Source organism: Clavelina lepadiformis, chromosome 9 (genome assembly GCF_947623445.1).
Source record: "Clavelina lepadiformis chromosome 9, kaClaLepa1.1, whole genome shotgun sequence".
NCBI classification, from domain to species: Eukaryota; Metazoa; Chordata; class Ascidiacea; order Aplousobranchia; family Clavelinidae; genus Clavelina; species Clavelina lepadiformis.
Window position 1 is genome coordinate 3,359,712 of NC_135248.1, and position 18,009 is coordinate 3,377,720.

At 36.4% G+C, this 18,009-nt stretch overlaps 2 protein-coding genes across 4 annotated transcripts; one reads left to right on the top strand and one right to left on the bottom strand.

Moving 5' to 3' along the window:
- The first annotated feature begins 527 nt into the window (after positions 1–527).
- On the top strand, positions 528–10,057 carry LOC143470109 (inositol hexakisphosphate kinase 1-like). Of its 3 annotated transcripts, XM_076968009.1 has the most exons (10): positions 528–644; positions 1,717–1,948; positions 2,237–2,305; positions 3,799–3,901; positions 4,124–4,250; positions 5,281–5,414; positions 6,840–6,919; positions 7,018–7,193; positions 7,368–7,543; positions 8,016–10,057. In XM_076968009.1, the coding sequence occupies exons 3-10, from the start codon at positions 2,244–2,246 to the stop codon at positions 8,802–8,804; spliced, it is 1,647 nt and encodes a 548-aa protein (XP_076824124.1). In that variant the 5' UTR covers positions 528–644; positions 1,717–1,948; positions 2,237–2,243; the 3' UTR covers positions 8,805–10,057. The 3 variants fall into 3 exon arrangements, with proteins under 3 accessions (XP_076824124.1, XP_076824123.1, XP_076824125.1); XM_076968008.1 differs by lacking the exons at positions 1,717–1,948; positions 2,237–2,305 and having other exon boundaries at positions 566–648; XM_076968010.1 differs by lacking the exons at positions 528–644; positions 1,717–1,948 and having other exon boundaries at positions 2,288–2,310.
- Positions 10,058–10,777: 720 nt separating this feature from the next.
- Positions 10,778–16,745, bottom strand: LOC143470110 (phosphoacetylglucosamine mutase-like). Its single transcript, XM_076968011.1, has 10 exons — positions 16,454–16,745; positions 16,045–16,229; positions 15,551–15,746; positions 15,054–15,243; positions 14,627–14,784; positions 14,306–14,488; positions 14,005–14,124; positions 13,312–13,434; positions 11,774–11,947; positions 10,778–11,396 (listed from the first exon to the last, which is right to left on the bottom strand). The coding sequence occupies exons 1-10, from the start codon at positions 16,670–16,672 to the stop codon at positions 11,304–11,306; spliced, it is 1,641 nt and encodes a 546-aa protein (XP_076824126.1). The 5' UTR covers positions 16,673–16,745; the 3' UTR covers positions 10,778–11,303.
- Positions 16,746–18,009: the final 1,264 nt, after the last annotated feature.

The following is an 18,009-nucleotide window of genomic DNA, read 5'->3' on the forward strand; positions in this document are numbered from 1 at the left end:
TTTCTTGTCGAATCTTGACAAAGAGGGCATGACACGGTAGTTTCTCCGAACAGTAAAAGAAATTGCTGCTGATCGTCACAACAAGAAGTTATGACCTCATACTGATCTTGCACGCCCTACAATGAAAAGAAAGACAATCTTTGAAGTCCTGCTTTCAGCATGACACTTGGGCTGTGTAACGTTGAAGTTCTTTTGGCAGCAACTCATGGTTTTCTTTTTGGGGTGTTGGTGTACATTTTCTGGGCTAAACAATGGTCTTTTCACGTCTTTATTTTCTTCGTTGCTCGGATTTGTTATGTCTTCCAAGATTAGATTCGACGCAGCCTCCGTCGGTTTGCCAGAAGGTGTTGGATATGATAGGTTGGTTGACGTCATCATTGGTTGTACATACGGCCAATAAACCTAAAAACTGTACAGCTGCTTCAGGTATTGTGACGCTATCTACCGCCACAAAAGATTTTACTCTTGTACAAATATCATAGAAATCAATAGGTTTATAGAGAGACTGCTTTTGTGGGTCAGTCACACTTACAGGCAGGTCAGCTAGGATAGGCTAGAGCCGCTAGATGAAAGGTTCTGTATGCGCTTAGCGCTTGGAGTTGTGCTTGCTGTGACGATTGGGATTGGTGTTGATGAAATTACCAGTACGTAAGTTTACATCTAGGCTTATGTACCGGTAACCTATTATTTAATTAAACTAGCTAGGCCTAGGCTAAATAGATTTGGCTAATGTTTTTATTCATTGTATAGGCTGTTGTTCACTATAAGGTCAACATCAGTATATTTGAGTGATTTTGTCATTAGGTTACAGTACGGTATTATGTTATATATACCTCATATTACACCTCTTTACCGGTACTGTCTGACTATTGGCTATAACAAACCTTAATCAAGCTAATGTTTTATGACGCATTGGTTTGGTACTTGCCTATATGATAATCCGATTCCTACCATATCTCCTTATCATGCAACATGGTATTTTTCTTATGGTTTGGTTATAAGCGAATTTTTTGTCATACGATAAAGGCAACAGACTGTTAGTCCATGCAGTGTGTGCTATAAAACAGTCGTTTGCTGAAAAACCTAGGTTTGGTTGGTGGCCCTGCTAAAAGCACCACTGTCTGACTGTAAAACTGTTATTAATAACTTGCAAGCCCTACCAGAAAGTTTGTATTATGTGCAAGATTTCTCCGGCGCAGAAAATTGTCTTCTGAGCCAATTTTCTGGAACAGAATTGCCGTATTGTCTTATATTGTATATAATGAGTAGCCTATTAAGTTGGTATGGTGCAAATTTTTGCGTTAAATTTATTGGCGCATTTATCCGACACACCGAAAGCAAACTTTCAAGTAGGGCTTGCACGTTTTAAACCATCAAAGTTTTGGGTCTAGTGCAGAAGTGCACAATCGCGTGATGCATTAGTATACTAGACCTCTGCAGACCCAAATTGTGACGTCATTTGGTTGTCCACTTCTGCACTAGACCCAAAGTTTTGCTACTTTTTTCCTATATATCAATTGTTTGTAAGCATATTTCTTGGATTCTTGAGCAACTGTGTAATAAATAAGTTACCACCATTTTATCGCCCCTCAGTCAAAGGTGAAAAATAAATGATACGACACGTAATTACTCGGAGGATCAACCGGGAAGTTTCTTCCGATAATTCTCTGATACAATAACTAGTTCTCGACAAAAAACCATTCATGTTTTGTTCAGACTGGTACAGAAGCAAAAGAGACTCTTAGACTGTTGCCACGACGCTCTCTGGTTGCCATGGCGCTCTCTGGTTGCCACCCACTTTTGCAACACCAACTCACCACATATTCTTCGTTTCCTATAAATTGAAAAGCTTGTCATATTTTCATCCGCATTGTCTGTTTTACTCGACGGGACATTAATATCTGATGAAATGAGGATTAGCTTATATCAGACGTTTCATTCGATATAGGTAGGTTTGAAACCCATTAATAAATAGAATTTAATCATTTTAAGAGCAAAATGTTCTAAGTTAAAACTTAATTTGCTGGAGCCAAAATAATGGAAATGATACATTTACAATCCAGACCCTGATGTTTTGATAGATGCTGCAACCATTATCAATGTTGACATTGACATTGGAATTGAATTTAATCATTTCAATACGATAATTGTTATTTCATTAGTAATTAATGTCCTGTTGTGTAAAACAGATAGGTAGAGACGATATGAAAAAGGAAACGAGTCATTTTTTGTTTAGAAAATAAATGAGAAAACTTCACCAACAGGCCTTCAATGAATACATAGTGACGTCAAAGTTGTCACATAGGTGAGGTAAGTTAGGCATGTGATGATATCGGTAGATACTGCCACCTCAGTTCCTCATCGATCTTTTGTAAGTAAAAGCCAAAGTTGCCGTGTTTGTTTATTGTGTTTTTAGTGCAAGAGCGAAACTTTGATAATAATGGACCATCTTTGGGACCGTTGAAAACTTGCTTAATTAAATCAGTAATGCCTTCTTGGCATTTGGTCTAAAGCAGATTTATTAAACTTGTCTCCAGATTTGATGGCAATGACTACTATTTAACTTGTTCCATACATGAGCAATTTATTTAGATTAAATACCAACAACACAAACAGATGTGGGTCTATCAAATGTGTTTTTTGCAGATTGACTTCACTGACTTTTTGAATGATTTTACCTACTCATTAGTCCAGTATAACCGTAATTATTGTAAAATTAAAGTGACTGGTCACATTAGGTAGTTGATTAAACATGGTATATAATCCGACAGTTCTGCCCAAAAATAATGTGATTGCTTTATCTGGATTTAATTCCATATATTAAAAAGCAGAAAAAAATTTAATCAAGGATAAAAAGGTTGAATTGCTGTCTTGTTATATGGCTGGGGATGATTGTTAACTCAGGTTCTGCTGTATAATAAACAAACGAATGCTCACAACATTATTATGAGTCATGACATCTGCATGAAAACATCATTAAGCTATTATTGTGTGAATATGATGTCAGAGTGTTTATCATATACGTCATAAGGTTTGCAAATATTTTTTAAGACTTGATATAATGAGACTTTTAAATAAACATTGATATAATTGTTTCTGACTCATCTGGAATTTTTTAAGAAAGACAAATTGAACTTTTCAATCAAGTATTTTTGCTCTCAGAGATACACAGCAAAACTTTCATTGTATAACATATGTACTGATGCAATTTGATATCAAAGGCTCTTAATTTTTGTTGTTAATCATTGACTACTTTGTCCTTTCCTGGAAAGTCCTCTTTTTTGTTGTTAGGATTAGTGTAAACTTCTATTGGTGTTTCCAATGGGGAACTAACGTACTTGTAAATACCAAGTGGTAAACTACCGTACTTCTTCTTTGTGTACTAAATCGTAACTTATAAATTGCTACATCAACCTTTTTACACTGTTACCTTGAAATCATGATGGTTTATTGTTTATGATGATGATGATAGGTTATATACAGGAAAAGAATTTGCTGATTTGTAAAACCTTAATAAAACAAGTTTTACTGAATGCACAGCTGCAAATATTAAGCATTATAAGCTGAGCCATCAAATTAGCAGAATGTTATTCATCATTAGACTATAACATCATAGCAGATTTTCATTGTCTATGACATATTAAAAATCTGAATTTTTTTATCATAATATTTACCTTCTCAATACGATATATATATATATACCTGTATAACTATTTCTTTTTTTTTTTGATGTAGACATTTTGTTAAGTGTTACATATACGTCAAATTGTGTAATTTATTTTGTGGTTGTTCTGCTAGCGAAATGGTGATTATGAACAATGCACATGATTTGCATACTGGTCCAGACATACCTTATGGAAGTTATGGACAGGGAATTACCTTAGAACCATTTTTACATCAAGTAAGTTGTGTAAATATACATAAAAAGCAAGAATTTAACAGAGTATTAAGATCTACAATATTGGTGGGCCTACATATTTAACTCAAGCATTATCAGACAGTAATTTTTTAACCATTGCACAGTCTCACAGTTTAAAATGTAAACAATTGTGATAAATGTAATTTATAACTAAAGAATTAAAAGTTTACTGACATTTGCATGACAGCATTTTGTCACTCTCAGGTATCTGGTCGAGCTACGATGATGTGTTTGAATGAAACAACTGTATGCAAACCATTGAATTACCGTGAGCATTTTTTTTACAAATCTCTACCACCAGACATTTTGCAATTTACTCCAAGATTCAAAGGTTAGTATTTTTTCACGATAATTCTTTTTACTGGTAACTGTGCAAGTAGGAGTCAACTTTCCTTTAGTCATTGTATTTATTTTCCTTCCTGCAGCGTTTGGTTTAATCTGCTTTGCTTCACAGCAGACACTGTATCTTACTCTTTGACAACAAAATCTCTGTTGTCACGCTGTGTAATTTATAACACTTGTTTGCAAGGTTAATTGCCGACAACATGCATGGTAGTCTTCATTGACATGACGTGTATAACATACCTATGAATTTCCAATAGAGTTCACAGTTATGTATCATTGCCTCGCAATGTGTAGAAGGCGATTGACTGTTTGATAAGCAAATGTCCGCAGAGTTTCGTCACGTTGCAATGATTTATTGTGTGGGCAGGTTTGGCATGACTATCTGCAATGTTTTTCCTTTTCATCTTACTGGTGGCAGCAAACTACTTGTGCATGCTTTCAGGTTATTATCATTTAGAGATATAAAAATCTTGTTTATGCCATGCTTCTTGTTTGCATCTCATTTGTGGGTTGCACTTCGCAGATTTGTTTGTTTGTGCTAGCTCTTGTGCTTTGCCAAGGGCAATAAACAAGTGTAGTGCTGCATGATCGTTTCTACTATACGTTTTGTCTTGTGTTACTGAGTTTCATTATCCTGTTTAACTAAATGCAAATTTCATACAATGGCTGTTGCTTTATCGGTACCGTAACTGTATATATATATGGGTTTTTAATTCGGATAACACACATAATTATGGTTATTTTTGGTAGCAGACATTTTCCTGACTGCTAAATGTATTTCTGAGTAGTGAGAAAATTTAATTTTCTCCTTTTTTGATTGCATTAAATCATTTTAGTTCACAATTTCTTATAATAAAAGTTCAGAGAAGATGAAATATTTACATATTATCATACTATCTATATCTAGATATTACTATATAGACTGAAATTTAACTATAAAAAATAGATATATGTAGTTCAACATTCGAATCAAAATTAGTACTCGGTGTATAAAAACATTTTTCTATCGTATTCAGGAGTAGTGAATGTCAACATAGAGGAGGCAGCAGACGGGTCCGTTATCTTGACGGCTTACCCATATCAGGCTGACGAAGATTCGGAAAATCTGATGAAATTGCCAGATGCTTTTTACAGCAGTGAAGAGGAACAGGTACGTTTATTTCCATTTAATTTAAATTATAAGCATCACGACAGGTTTTTGCGGTCTGTTACTTATTCCGTGCCCTGTTGATTTATTTTGTAACTTGAGCTTGTGCTTTTCTGCTATACTCAGTCTCACGCTACATGTATTATTTGCATCATGGAAACACAATGCATTTAAAGCAATGATTTATTGTGTTTCACACCAATTTATTCATTATTTACTTTCTTCACTTTATTTTGCTGTGAAAACATGAACACACCAAAGAATCCAATTTGCATAGATTGCAGTTGAGATTAAACATGAAGAACACTGAGACAATACTACTGAAACATGGATGTTTTTGTTTTAATCTAGTTGACATATGTCTATTGCCGATCTTAGGTTGAAAAGTTTTACGCTTTTGTAACTAGTTTGACTAACGCTGGAAAGACAAGTTCTTCATAGCAACTTGCCCGTGATAAACCATTAATCACCAAGACCTTGGCATAGTACACAGATGAAAATATTTTTTTATCAATCTTTGTATCATAAATTATGGTACTAGTTTAGTCTTACTGAGAATTGATACCAGTTATGACAACGTTTTACCAACAAAAGCATTTGTCATTATTAATGATTAGTAATGTCGGCATCACTTCCTGTGATAGAAAAAGTGAAGCGTTACAGCAGTGATGGTCACATTACTGCATAAGTACGTGCTGTTTGTGTAATAATGCTATCTAACACAAAACACATATGTATGATATGTATCTGTGACGTTGTGAAGACAACGTGATTATATTGCCTAATGACTTCCAGGCTTATTTTTTATGGTGTAAATATAATTGTTGTTTTTTTCTATGATGTTGAAGAGCAAAAATAGTGTTTATGATACTATTTATTGTAATATTTTTGAATTATGTAAAGTGTATATCTAACATTGTTAACCTTGGTTACGTTGATAAGATTACATTTACTCATATTGACATCTGCATTTACTAGTGTTATGAAGATTCTTTTTGAAGTGTCATGATTTGTATGGAGCTTTGTGTTCCTCATTTTTCAATCATTTCCACACTTCCTGTCCCTGCGTATAAGTGATATATGTGGTTTTATTGTTGCAGTTTCCTATATAAGTATACCATTTAACTGGCCAGCGTGAGTTGTTTCGAATAAGCTTTTGTTGCTTTCGGCTGATGGTATTAATTGCTATGAATGAAGTTTTCTTAGCAAACTGTTGTTATGAAGCTTGTCTGGCTCAGTGTGTTGGTGCACTCATTGTATGTGTTGCTAGGCAGTATATTCATTTTTATATATATTCCCATAATGATGTGGTGCTTCTTGTGGTCATTGATATCACGACTTCAAAGAGTGCTGTTGGAGCAAAATTAACGGTCTTTTGGTTTTCTTCTTTAAAATGACTAAAATCGTGACATGTTTACACTGTTTCAGGAGTCTGAAAGTTCAACAAAAAACCATACATCTATTGAAAGAAATTCGGCAGATATAATTCCTCAATCTCCCCAGAAAAGGTGCCAGTAACCTTTTTAAAATATCATTGTGACCTCAAACAGCTATTGTGTCTCCTCCCAAAACGCATGCATCATCATTATTAAAATTGACATTACAGGATTCGACTGAAAAGAACTGGAAGTGTGCATGTCGACTTTGATCACAAACTCCATGATGGAAGACACCCTGATCAAGCCACGAATCAGCATCATCTCCCCATAAATCCTTGGATATTTAAAGTCTACAAGGAAGGGCTTCGGAGGCAACTGCAAAGCAAACATCGAACAGTTCAAAGTGAGCTTTTTAATCTGAAGGTTGTTTTTTTTACATAATATAATAATATAAGCATAATATATAAGCAGTGCATAATATAATATAAGCAATGCACTAATAAGTTTGTAAAAGTGTAAATTCGTTTAAATCATTTTGTATTTTGTGATCTTATGTTTTTTTACTGAATTTTTGTAGAATGCATTTTGCTTGAAAACGTTACTTACCAGTTTCGGAGGCCTTGTGTGCTTGATCTCAAAATGGGCACACGTTTCCATGGTGATTATGACGATGATGACAAGAAAATGCGCCACGAACGGAAATGTGCTGCCACAACCACACAAAAACTTGGTCTCCGACTTTCGGGAATGCAGGTATACTTAAAAACTACAATTTAGCAATTACCATACCAGATATCACAGCTGATTGTCTCGTGTAGTTTATAAACGTTAAGTTAAGTTTTGTCACTGTTTGGTCCGATAAACCTGTTGCTGTTGTAATCAATTTTAAGGACATTATGTTATGTTGAACACTGGATCTCACTATTGTGGACTGTGTCTTGCCTTATTTGGTATGATAAGCTTTTTTGTATACCAGTGCACCAATTAGTATTGAGTGAGTTGATGATAACAGCAAATGTAACATGATGCTACGATACAGCTTAGTATGACAAAGCATTTTTGAACCTGATCAATAGGGTCTCTTTTTGTTTTGGAAGACGATAGCTGTTTATTTTTTCTATACAGCCTTTTTCAGGACGTGGGGCAATACCATGACAAAATTCTATATTTGTAATCAACAATTTCCGTCAGGTATTGTGATGTAACAAACGTTGATTGTGTGTAGGTTTACCATCGGGACTCTGGAAAGTTTCTTTGTCGGGACAAATACTTCGGCCGCACGCTGGACAAAACAGGTCTCAGAAACGTGTTGCATCAGTTCTTCTTCGACGGGCGCCGCACCCGCCGCGAACTCTTAACCCCGGTTTTAAAACGTCTACGATCGATCCGGGACAGTTTGCGGCGTTTGCCCTCTTATAGGTTCTACTCCAGTTCCCTTCTAGTAATGTACGACGGTGATTCCCACAATACCGTCGACGTGAGTGTAAAAAATATGCCAACGGACAACAGTTTGGACGAAGTGCTTGCCAGTAATTGTTCCAGACTTGAGGATCACTGTGTACCGGTTTGTGTTGAGTCGTGTCGCGAATCAGAGTCCAAATGCAAGAATGTGGTTGATGCCGAAGTGCGACCTTCGTCTAACTGGGAATCCTGCATTCAGCCTTCTTCTTCTTGCGATAACTGTGAGCCAGTTGCTTTGGAAACGAGCTCCCATAAATCACCTGCAATCTCCGCTGCTGCTGAAAGCGAACAACAAAATGAAAAGTGCTCCACGTCCACTTCATCTGACCCAAGCGCCCGGCAACCGATGTCCCAAGGGCAAACAGATACGAATCCGGTCACGGTGGACATTCGTATGATTGATTTCGCCAAAGCAACGAACAATCAAATAGACAGTTCATTCATTCACGACGGTCCTGACCACGGATACATATTTGGCTTGACAAACTTGATCAAGATTTTAAAGGAAATTTCCAAAAACAAGAACGAACCAGATTTTTCATATTTTGACTAGTAGCTAGCCCAATTTATACGCACTTGGTTTTTGAGAATTGTTATTATTCAAAAAGATAATCAACTTGGTTCGAATTTGGAAGCAATGTTGCCTGCAGCACGATTCAATGGTGAAAGCTTGCGATGTATTAACGATAAAAAGCGAATGCATTGTGTGTTGCTAGGTGATATGCTCAACTCTTTGCTATGGGTCATTCATCAGTAATAGTGATGTTGCTGCCACAATTTAACTAAACCTGCATTTTAAATGCTTCTGGCTAAAAACATGAAGCATTTCAGTGGCTTGCTTTAATGGCCCTATCATATAACAAAGCTTAATTTATTGTTAACTTGAGGTAGGTTGCCCAACATAACTTTATGTTCCAATCAGAGATACACAGTTTCCATCCATGCCATTTCGCCGTTTGTTGTGTAGTTCCTACAGTATGTTTAACTTTAGTCAATAAGTTTAGCGTTATTTCGTATGTTTCAGTTTTTTGACCCCCAGTAAATATACAAGGTCTTAGGTTTAGTGAAGTTCCTTGCTGGCGATTACACTGTTTGTTACAACTACTTAGATTTGCAGTGAATATGGTTTTTGTTATGTTAGTAGAATTGTCGTAACAGTTTTGCTGTTTGTGCAATTTTATATGTTTGCGATTGACAATTTATTCCAATTTTCAGGACTTTTTCTTTTAAAGGGAAAGCCAACACGCCTTCCAACCCTCAGTCAGGGATATTTTTTCATAATAATGAACTTTCCGCTTTTCGTGATCGTAGCCCAGTTACATTGTGGTCATTTTTTTGCAATTAGACATTCCCCGTTGATTGCGCTTTTTATATTCTTCACTAAGACTCACCAAATGCATGTTAAAGTGTTGTCTGTCCATTGTGGTTCGTGTCGCGCATTTCGTACATAATACGTTTAGTTTTCAGTGGTTTAATGTTGTGAAAAAACACTGCTTGATCTCTGCGAAAAGATCCTCCGCGTTTTTTGTTACTTACTTTTCTTGTTTGTTGTCGTATAATTTCCCCTAATGTGTTCACATTCTTTTTATTATAATTATTGACTTTTGCATCCGCCAGCGAAAATTTATCTCTGCATTCGCCCTGTTAAACATTGTGTTGTGCGTGGTGGTGACAGACTGGCACTTACAATACCGCAACTGCTTTTAACAGGTAACAGGCTTTGCAGAAGTGTCAATATCTATAAGGTATTATGTGAAACGCGTTTAACATCTTAAGTTACTTGCTAATAAACTTCTATTCTTTCAATTTATGACGCGAACGCGTTTTCTGTGTTGGTTTTTCAGATGCTTGTGGTGTTTAAGATTACAACGAGACAACTCACTGCAATAAAAAGGTAGAAGGAAAACTTGATAATGAAATGATAGAACTAACAACAATAGAAATATAGAATTCAATCCGCTAACTTAAGTGGTCATTAACCTATCTAAAGAGATAGGCTTTTCCATGCAAAGTACGTTAAACCCACGAGCTGTTATCAGTAAGCCACGACATGAAACTCCCTGAATTTTGTCTTGCAACAAGATCAAGGCTAGAACACCCTGCATTTTTATTTGGGAAAAACTCCTTGCACTAAACCAACCACTTTAATTTCACAGCAAGTTTTAAGCTTGTAAGTTTTTGACAAATACTCGAAAAACACGAAACTTTCAAACCTTACCCTGGACCTGCAACCAGCTATCGCCCAAACACAAAGCGATCCAGACAGACTGATGTTTGACGCTCATTGAACAGAAACAATTGCTTTGTTTAATATGACGCTTTCGGTACGACAACGGCAACAACGCAGTGTTGCACATTTAAAATCATCCATTTAAAGGGCCATGACCCCATAACAACGCATGTTGAGCTAGCTAGCTATTTTCTTCAAATCTATTTCTATTTTCTTCAAACACAAAGGTATTTGAGTATCTCGTCAAACGAAACGAGTACAGCGAGCACCTGGTCAGCCTTTGGGAAAAACGGGCGCAAAAATGAAAGATATTTATTCAAAAATTATAAATTGCACCAAGTTATGTACAGTACAAACACAGTTTTTATAGACGGGCTGTGTACTTGGGCTGATAGGCGGAGACAACACATTCGGTAGCAACGGGCAATGAAATCTTTGGTAGCGTCTGAATACATTCTGGGCCAAGTAACACTGAATAGCCGATTTGGTTATTTCTTAACAAGTAACTTTATTGCACCAAGTAATTACTCTGCCCAGGTGGCGCGAAGTACTGGCATTGAAAACGTTGACGTGCATCTGATGACGTTTCACATGCATTTGTAGGGAGGTAATTGACGTAGTCGCTTTAAACCACTATTTTTCAAGTAATAAACGATATCATTCTAACACTGCATAACCAAAGTTAAGTAAAAAAGACGTTTTGCTTCACACGATTATTGGGATCCTATGCATTAAAACTACATTTCTGAATGCGAGTATAATAACGCAAGTACAGCAATGAAGCGTTTTAGCAGGTCTTTTCAGAATTAACGAAATCCGCAACTACGCCGATTCTTCTTTCGGTTTTTCGCCAACTCCGCCGGCTTTCTCGTAGATCAGAATGCTCACTTTTTTAGCTAAGGAATCGGCGTGTTCCTGCACGAGAAGATGTGACAGATTGAAAGTATGTTCATAAAAGATATGTCTATATCAGTATCTATTCATTAGCAATCCTTCGGCTTTGACATGCAAACCGCCCACTATGAATCCTATTTACTCTATTTCTGTAATTTCTTAGAGTGTGTTTAATACTATTGGCCAAACTGTCAAAATAATTAATAGAACATAGAAATTATGGACAAATTCTACTTCTTACGGCGCTATCGTTTGCGCAACAATCTAGACATAGATACATGTTACTTTTTACATCTCAGTCAGTCAAAAACGTGGTAAAACCACAAAACCATTTACCGTGACAAGAAAATTAGCTGAAATCAGCTTTTTACAATGTAGCTTATACTGTAACTTTTCACCTGTGTGTCACTTTCAGCGTAAACACGGACAACGTCTTCTGTACCGGAGGGACGCACGAACGAACGACCATTGGGAAACAGGGCAACCAGTTTATCTATCTCTTCTTGGAGACCTTCTGGGCTTGTTGTTCGACGTTCCGAGTCTGTGGTTCTGATAACAGTTCTGTCTGCGACCTGGAAAAGTAATCACTTCACTATTATTGTTTGCAAATTAATCTGGGTTTTAAAATTTACTGTGATAGAGCGACCCATATTCCAGTATTGTAATATTATCGTATCATGTAAGACGTTATTTGCACAGCTATATTGGTATTTGGCACACACAACAGACCGTTAAATATGGCAATTGCTCGAGTGGTACGTATAATTATGTTATAAGGTGTCAGGATAGCGTTCTTTTTCAAAAACATATATTCCTATACAACAAAACACGAAACACTCAATTGTTCGGTGCCAACTTTTCGTATTCACCAAACATCAAAGGTGCGACGTTTTTATGACATTAAAAAGGTATGCGTGTGCTTGGTAGACCAGTGCGAAGTTGTCATTTTCTTGTGTATTTTTCAACACTTTATTGGCTTGTAAAATCGAAAAAATACACAAGCTCGTTTCTTAAAACAACACAAAAGTTTCCGACTGCTTTTGGTGTTTTATAGGTCTTTAAAAACTTCAGCAACGCTTGTTCTTAAGCGTTCTGAAAGCTATTACGGTTTCCACGCAATCGAAAGGACATGTAGAAAACAGTTATTAATGCCAGCGGGTATGACGTTTCGCAGAATTATAAGCTGTAAATACGTGTATGTGATGGTGATAGCGTATCTTTCATTTGGCAAGCTTTGATGTATCAGCTATTGACTGACTTGCTTTAGTTCTATGGAAGATCGGTATCCAACATTTTCTAATTTTCTATACAGCTAAAGCCAAACAAGAATGGTAATAGCCATAAATCAACATTTCCGGTAATTGTTGTATGCGTTAGCCAGCTTACACGATTTGACATTGCGTTGCAAATATCGTCCAATCTTGCTTAAACGCAGACTTGAATTTATAAGCCGCTCTTTTACCGTATTCCTATTGACAAATTTAATAAAAAATCGATTTTTCATTTATCGTGCGAGTCGTGCTTACAAGCTAACTGTTGATATCTTTTTTTCCGGTGTAAATCCTACTCCTCCAGCGCGTTGTTTATCGTGCGGGGACAGGACCCGCACATTCGCACAAATTCTGCAAACACTTGGTGCGTATTATAGAGAGACCAAACAGTAGATAAAAGCAGATAAGAAAATGTAGAGAAATTTGTAACAAACGATGTCATATTTCACGCTCAATAAACCAGCGAAAATCTTCAATCGCTACTTCTATTTGTCTATAGTTTAACGAACAGAAGAAATAATACAATACCCAACAATGCCTATACATCACAATAGCACTCAGTAGCTAACCACACGTTGGTAATATTTTTTTAAATTTTATTTCAAATCATCCAGATTTAATTGAATTTTATTGTAAACGGTAAAAAATTACTGTACATGTCTTACCGTAACTTTAAGCTGTCTGTTTGGCAAGTCGGTATATAGTTGCGCCCACTCACGTACAGACCAACCTTTGGCATGAAGGATTGCCTCGACTGCTAACATGTCGCTCATCGCATCGCCCACCGTCTAAAATCAATGAAATGCACGTTTTGATTCGGGTCTTTTGGGTGTCTCATAACTTTTGGGGGAGAGGTGTAGATACGATGCGGGGAATAGTATATGAAGTTAAGGCAGCAGGGATTCGAAAACTTAAGAAAACCGTTAACTTATCTGCGGCTTTTTACCATGACGCCGCCGTGTCTCGACTCTAACAAATCTTGGCACATAAACAGCAAAGATACTATTTTTAGCAAATAGACATGTGTATCGGGGGCGGAACAGAACGCCGAATGCTTATTGGTTGCTCTTCATAGCCGTCGATTTGAAACCAAACATTTTACAGTTTAACACACAATCGCTTTTCACTGTATGTTGCAATACCAAAACTGCAACTCGGTTACAAATATTTGAATGAGGGATCTTTAAGTAGCTACAACGCACATCAGACCGTGTTTGTTTTAACGAATGTTCGTTAAAATGGGCCTGTTTCTGGCATTTCAAACATTTGCTTTAATTTGCTGGTTACTTATTAACGTTGTTAAATCGGCCGGCAAATTAATCGCTCTACTTGGCGTCGTTGTGTGCTCAGTAAATGACCTTGTTGATAACGTCCAAGAAGGTCTTTAACTTAATTGCTGCGTCTTTTTGTTTTGCAGGAAGTTTATCATCTTTGGCCGCCCTTTCAATAACATTACTGCATTCTTCTTTCACAGTGACCTACATTTGAAAACACAAAGAACAATTCAAAGCAATATGTGGTTGTGGTTTTATGGACTTTATAGGTCGACAGTTAATTAAACCATCTCTGTTAGTTAGCTAAGTAGGTTAAGAAAGATATACAGTACTGTATTACTGTACCATGCTTTCTGGTGATTTCAACATTGTGTCCATTGCTTACCGTTCCGTGGCCATTCGCTTCAAAATAAACGCCGATATCAAATTCCACTGCTTTGTGATGAAGGTGTTTGACTCCAGTGCGAGCGCATGCCACCATTACATTCAATGTGTCGGTTACATATCTGGTGGAGTTGCCATTCGCATATGCTGTTTGCACCATACCCAGTTTGACGTCCACTTTGGACTGCGAAGTAGAATTTTAATGCATCTGCCAACTAAATATCAGGCTGGAAAAGAATCCAACAACAATCACTTCACATCATCCAACTAATTGATCAACAATAATTTAAATATAAGAACACGTTTGAAATATCAAGACTACCTCGTCGAGAAGTTCCTTGATGTACAATGTAATAAGAGATGCGATCTTATCTCCATCAAGCAACACGAAGTTACAATCACAGTCAAGTGAATAATAAACAATTCTATCGGCGTCCCCATCAAATGAGGCATATCGGTGAAAAGGCTCCATGTTTAAGCCTGTTAAACATGGCCAGTTAAGTTTTGTAAACCCAAAGTTAGTTCCGTATTTGGAAGGGAAAAACCTCAAAAAGCTATCTTGCTTTCGGTGAATTCATGGTATGGAAAAATAAAACCAAAAGAGCCACTTGAATTCACTTGACATGCACTTTAAATTTTGTTGACCTCTGTTTCCCAGAAGTAAAAACTCAAACGAAAGTATTACAAGTGAAGGAAATGATAATATAATTGCCAAATAAATCGTTTTTTTTTCTTAAAATGCAACAAACCTATAGGAGCCCTCTGCTGTATTTTCACATAATCAGCTCCACATTTTTCATTAAGCTTCCCACATCCTTCACCGTCATTATGAATGATAATGTCAATGACGTTTGCACCTATGTGCTCGTAAAGCTTGTTTAGTTTGGGTGCTCCTACACCATTTGCACAATCGACTGTCACGTTTGAATTCACAGGTGGCTGCAATAAAAATTAACATCAAAATCCGTAAAGGTCTTTCACATAAACCTGTTGATAACAATTGCACTAAAAAGGTAGCTGGATAAAAGTCTGGGACAATAAAGCACTTTAATGCAGCTTATAAAGGCAGAACCAGTACACAACCACAAAGTACCTAACCGTAATTGATATGTCAATTTTACTTTCAGCATTCGAAAGGAACATTCATTATCACAAAAAATTACACAATACATTCTGATCTACATCCAACATCTCATGCATTCCCACAAAAGGAAGATTTAATAAAATATGCAGGTCCGTGGTATACCTCGTTTACTAGAGTTTTAAAGGCACTGGAAAACCATTTATAATATGTGTCTTCGTCTGCATCTTTTACTCCATCATTATAACAAGAAACAATATAATGAAGTTGTGGTGTGGTTAGCAGGCCATAATTTCTGCATGTTCCACCTAATGCGGAAATGCCATCTTGAACTGCATTGCTTAGACTCAAACTGCTGGGCCTGGTAATGATAAAATTGCAAGTTATATCAATCTTTAACACTAAAGTATAAGATTGTGGTAAGATATAAATTGGTATCCAAGAATAACATTTTACTATACGGTATATTATAAAAAGTTATGTAAAATACGCAAAACTTGAATCTAACTGTTTCCGAAGTAAACAGTTTAAATGTAATAAAACGCAAACACCCAAAGAGATTTGTGAAACTGAAAATCTATATATCATATATGAGCTATTAATACTACAAATAATATACACGATTGACAAAGATGTTTCTATATACATATATGCTGTACCTAGTATCTCTTGCAAGAAGAATTGTAGCTGTCTGAGACAAATCAATGTTCTCCTTGGCAACAATTTTTTTCAGTTCTTTCACCAGATCATCATTGCTGGCATTGGCGAGGCCTGTTGCAATGACTTCCCATGACTCCACCAGCATCTCACCGCATGGGTCAATTAATTTCACTCCATTATCTAGCTGAAATGAAATTTTTGGGGCACATATGAATATCAGTCTTATACAGGAAATTATGAACAGTATGGTTATCCTTCAGGAAATACCTTACACCATTAACAGCTGTACATAAATATTAAAAAGTTAATTTTTTGACAGCTATATATTCACTTTTTACATGGCAGCTTTTCCAAAGCGTAACTAAACATTGCATTTCAACTATTGCATTCAGAGCACAATAAGTTTACCACTGGATTATGAGATGCGGTAACCATAACTCCTATTGCCGATTTGAGCATCTTTGACCTGAGGACAGCCAGCATACCCATTCTGAAAAAGATATGGTCCATCTTTGAAGCTTTACCCCTGAATCCAGCCGTACCGTATGCCATTGCCTGTTTATCTGGCTTGGAATGGACTTCAGCAAGTTTAAGGATCGGTATTTCTTGCAGCAAAGGAGAATCCATTGCTAATTTAGTAGTTAGAAGATCCCAACAAGAATTCCTACCTCACCAATTAACTGGAAAAGTTTTAAAAGACAACACAAAATGTATTAATCTGGCACCATACTACTATATTACTCGCATTCTGCTAGCAAGGCTTATCAGATTTACTGTTAGTCTAGCTTCTAAAAATATAACTTTTTAATATAAGATTTTGTAAAATATTATGAGAATTAAGCTACCACGTGATTTTAGTAACTCCAGAAATTTTTCCCAAATTTCCCAGAATTGTTTTTAATTTTTCCCAATCCCGATTAAAATACTTACAACATGGCAAGACATTCATCTCTCTACTTGTATAATTGCTTTTCTTTTTACTACACTATTACAGTGATAAACAAAGAAATCGAACATTTACAAGCCTTACTCATCCAAAAATCAAAAGAGGTAGCCAGCATTGTTACACCATTAAGCATTCAAATGAAATGAAGCCATAGTGATGTCATAAACACGAATCTCACTTCATATATCCGAAATTTCACTGGTAGCTTATTAGAAGGCTTAAGTAATGTAAATTGTAGTGCAGGTAGAGATTTTAAGTACTAAGTCGCAATTTGCAACAACTTGTGATAAATATCAGTTGTGAAATCATTTTAGCTGCTGCTTCACAATTGTGCTTATACAAAAATTCGTTTTTAATATGTACAGTTGACATTTTCAATATACGTTTGAAAAACACAGGTATAAAACAAACGCTTTTATGTAGTTATTAAGCTATTTCAATCACCCTGGGGCATAAAATTAATGCATCACTTTTGAGAGGTGCAGGTGAAAAAAAAAGATTGAACATCACTGGTCTAGTATACAAATACACAATCAGATGACATCACAATTTGAGTAGCTGGGGTGTAGTATACAAATGTATCTTATGATAGTGTACTTGTATGCTAGCCTAGACCACTCATATCTGTCTATTGACTAACTTCATTAATTTGGTTAGAATACATGTCGATAGCCTAGCCCTAGCCTATATTGCACAAATTGTTTCCGCCATCAAAGCACCTTGAAGCATCAGCCTACCGGTATCAATTAACAATTTTGAAGGTATTTCTACATTTTCCAGGTAACAAGCAATGAGAGTCCATAAAGAACTATTCCAGCCAAAAACAATAAGTGCTAACGCGGAGGCATCTACATTCTACATGCATGATGCAAGCGCCCATCATACAAATCCCGCCAGACCAGGCTGACGGGCACAAACGTTCTAATCTAACCAGCACGCTTAACCATCGCAGCATTTAACTAACAACAACTAAAGACTTCAAAAAATTACGCGTGCACCTTGCGGTATGCTTGTAACT

Excerpts from the sequence above, each read along its gene's own strand:
- LOC143470110 (XM_076968011.1), bottom strand. The coding sequence starts at position 16,672 with ATGGATTCTCCTTTGCTGCAAGAAATACCGATCCTTAAACTTGCTGAA. Across the intron at positions 16,230-16,453 it reads CCGCATCTCATAATCCAGTG|CTAGATAATGGAGTGAAATT; the intron begins GTAAACTTATTG and ends ATTTCATTTCAG. Across the intron at positions 15,244-15,550 it reads TTAAAACTCTAGTAAACGAG|CCACCTGTGAATTCAAACGT; the intron begins GTATACCACGGA and ends TTTTTATTGCAG.
- LOC143470109 (XM_076968008.1), top strand. The coding sequence starts at position 581 with ATGCGCTTAGCGCTTGGAGTTGTGCTTGCTGTGACGATTGGGATTGGT. Across the intron at positions 649-3,798 it reads GTTGATGAAATTACCAGTAC|CGAAATGGTGATTATGAACA; the intron begins GTAAGTTTACAT and ends TTGTTCTGCTAG. Across the intron at positions 3,902-4,123 it reads TAGAACCATTTTTACATCAA|GTATCTGGTCGAGCTACGAT; the intron begins GTAAGTTGTGTA and ends TGTCACTCTCAG.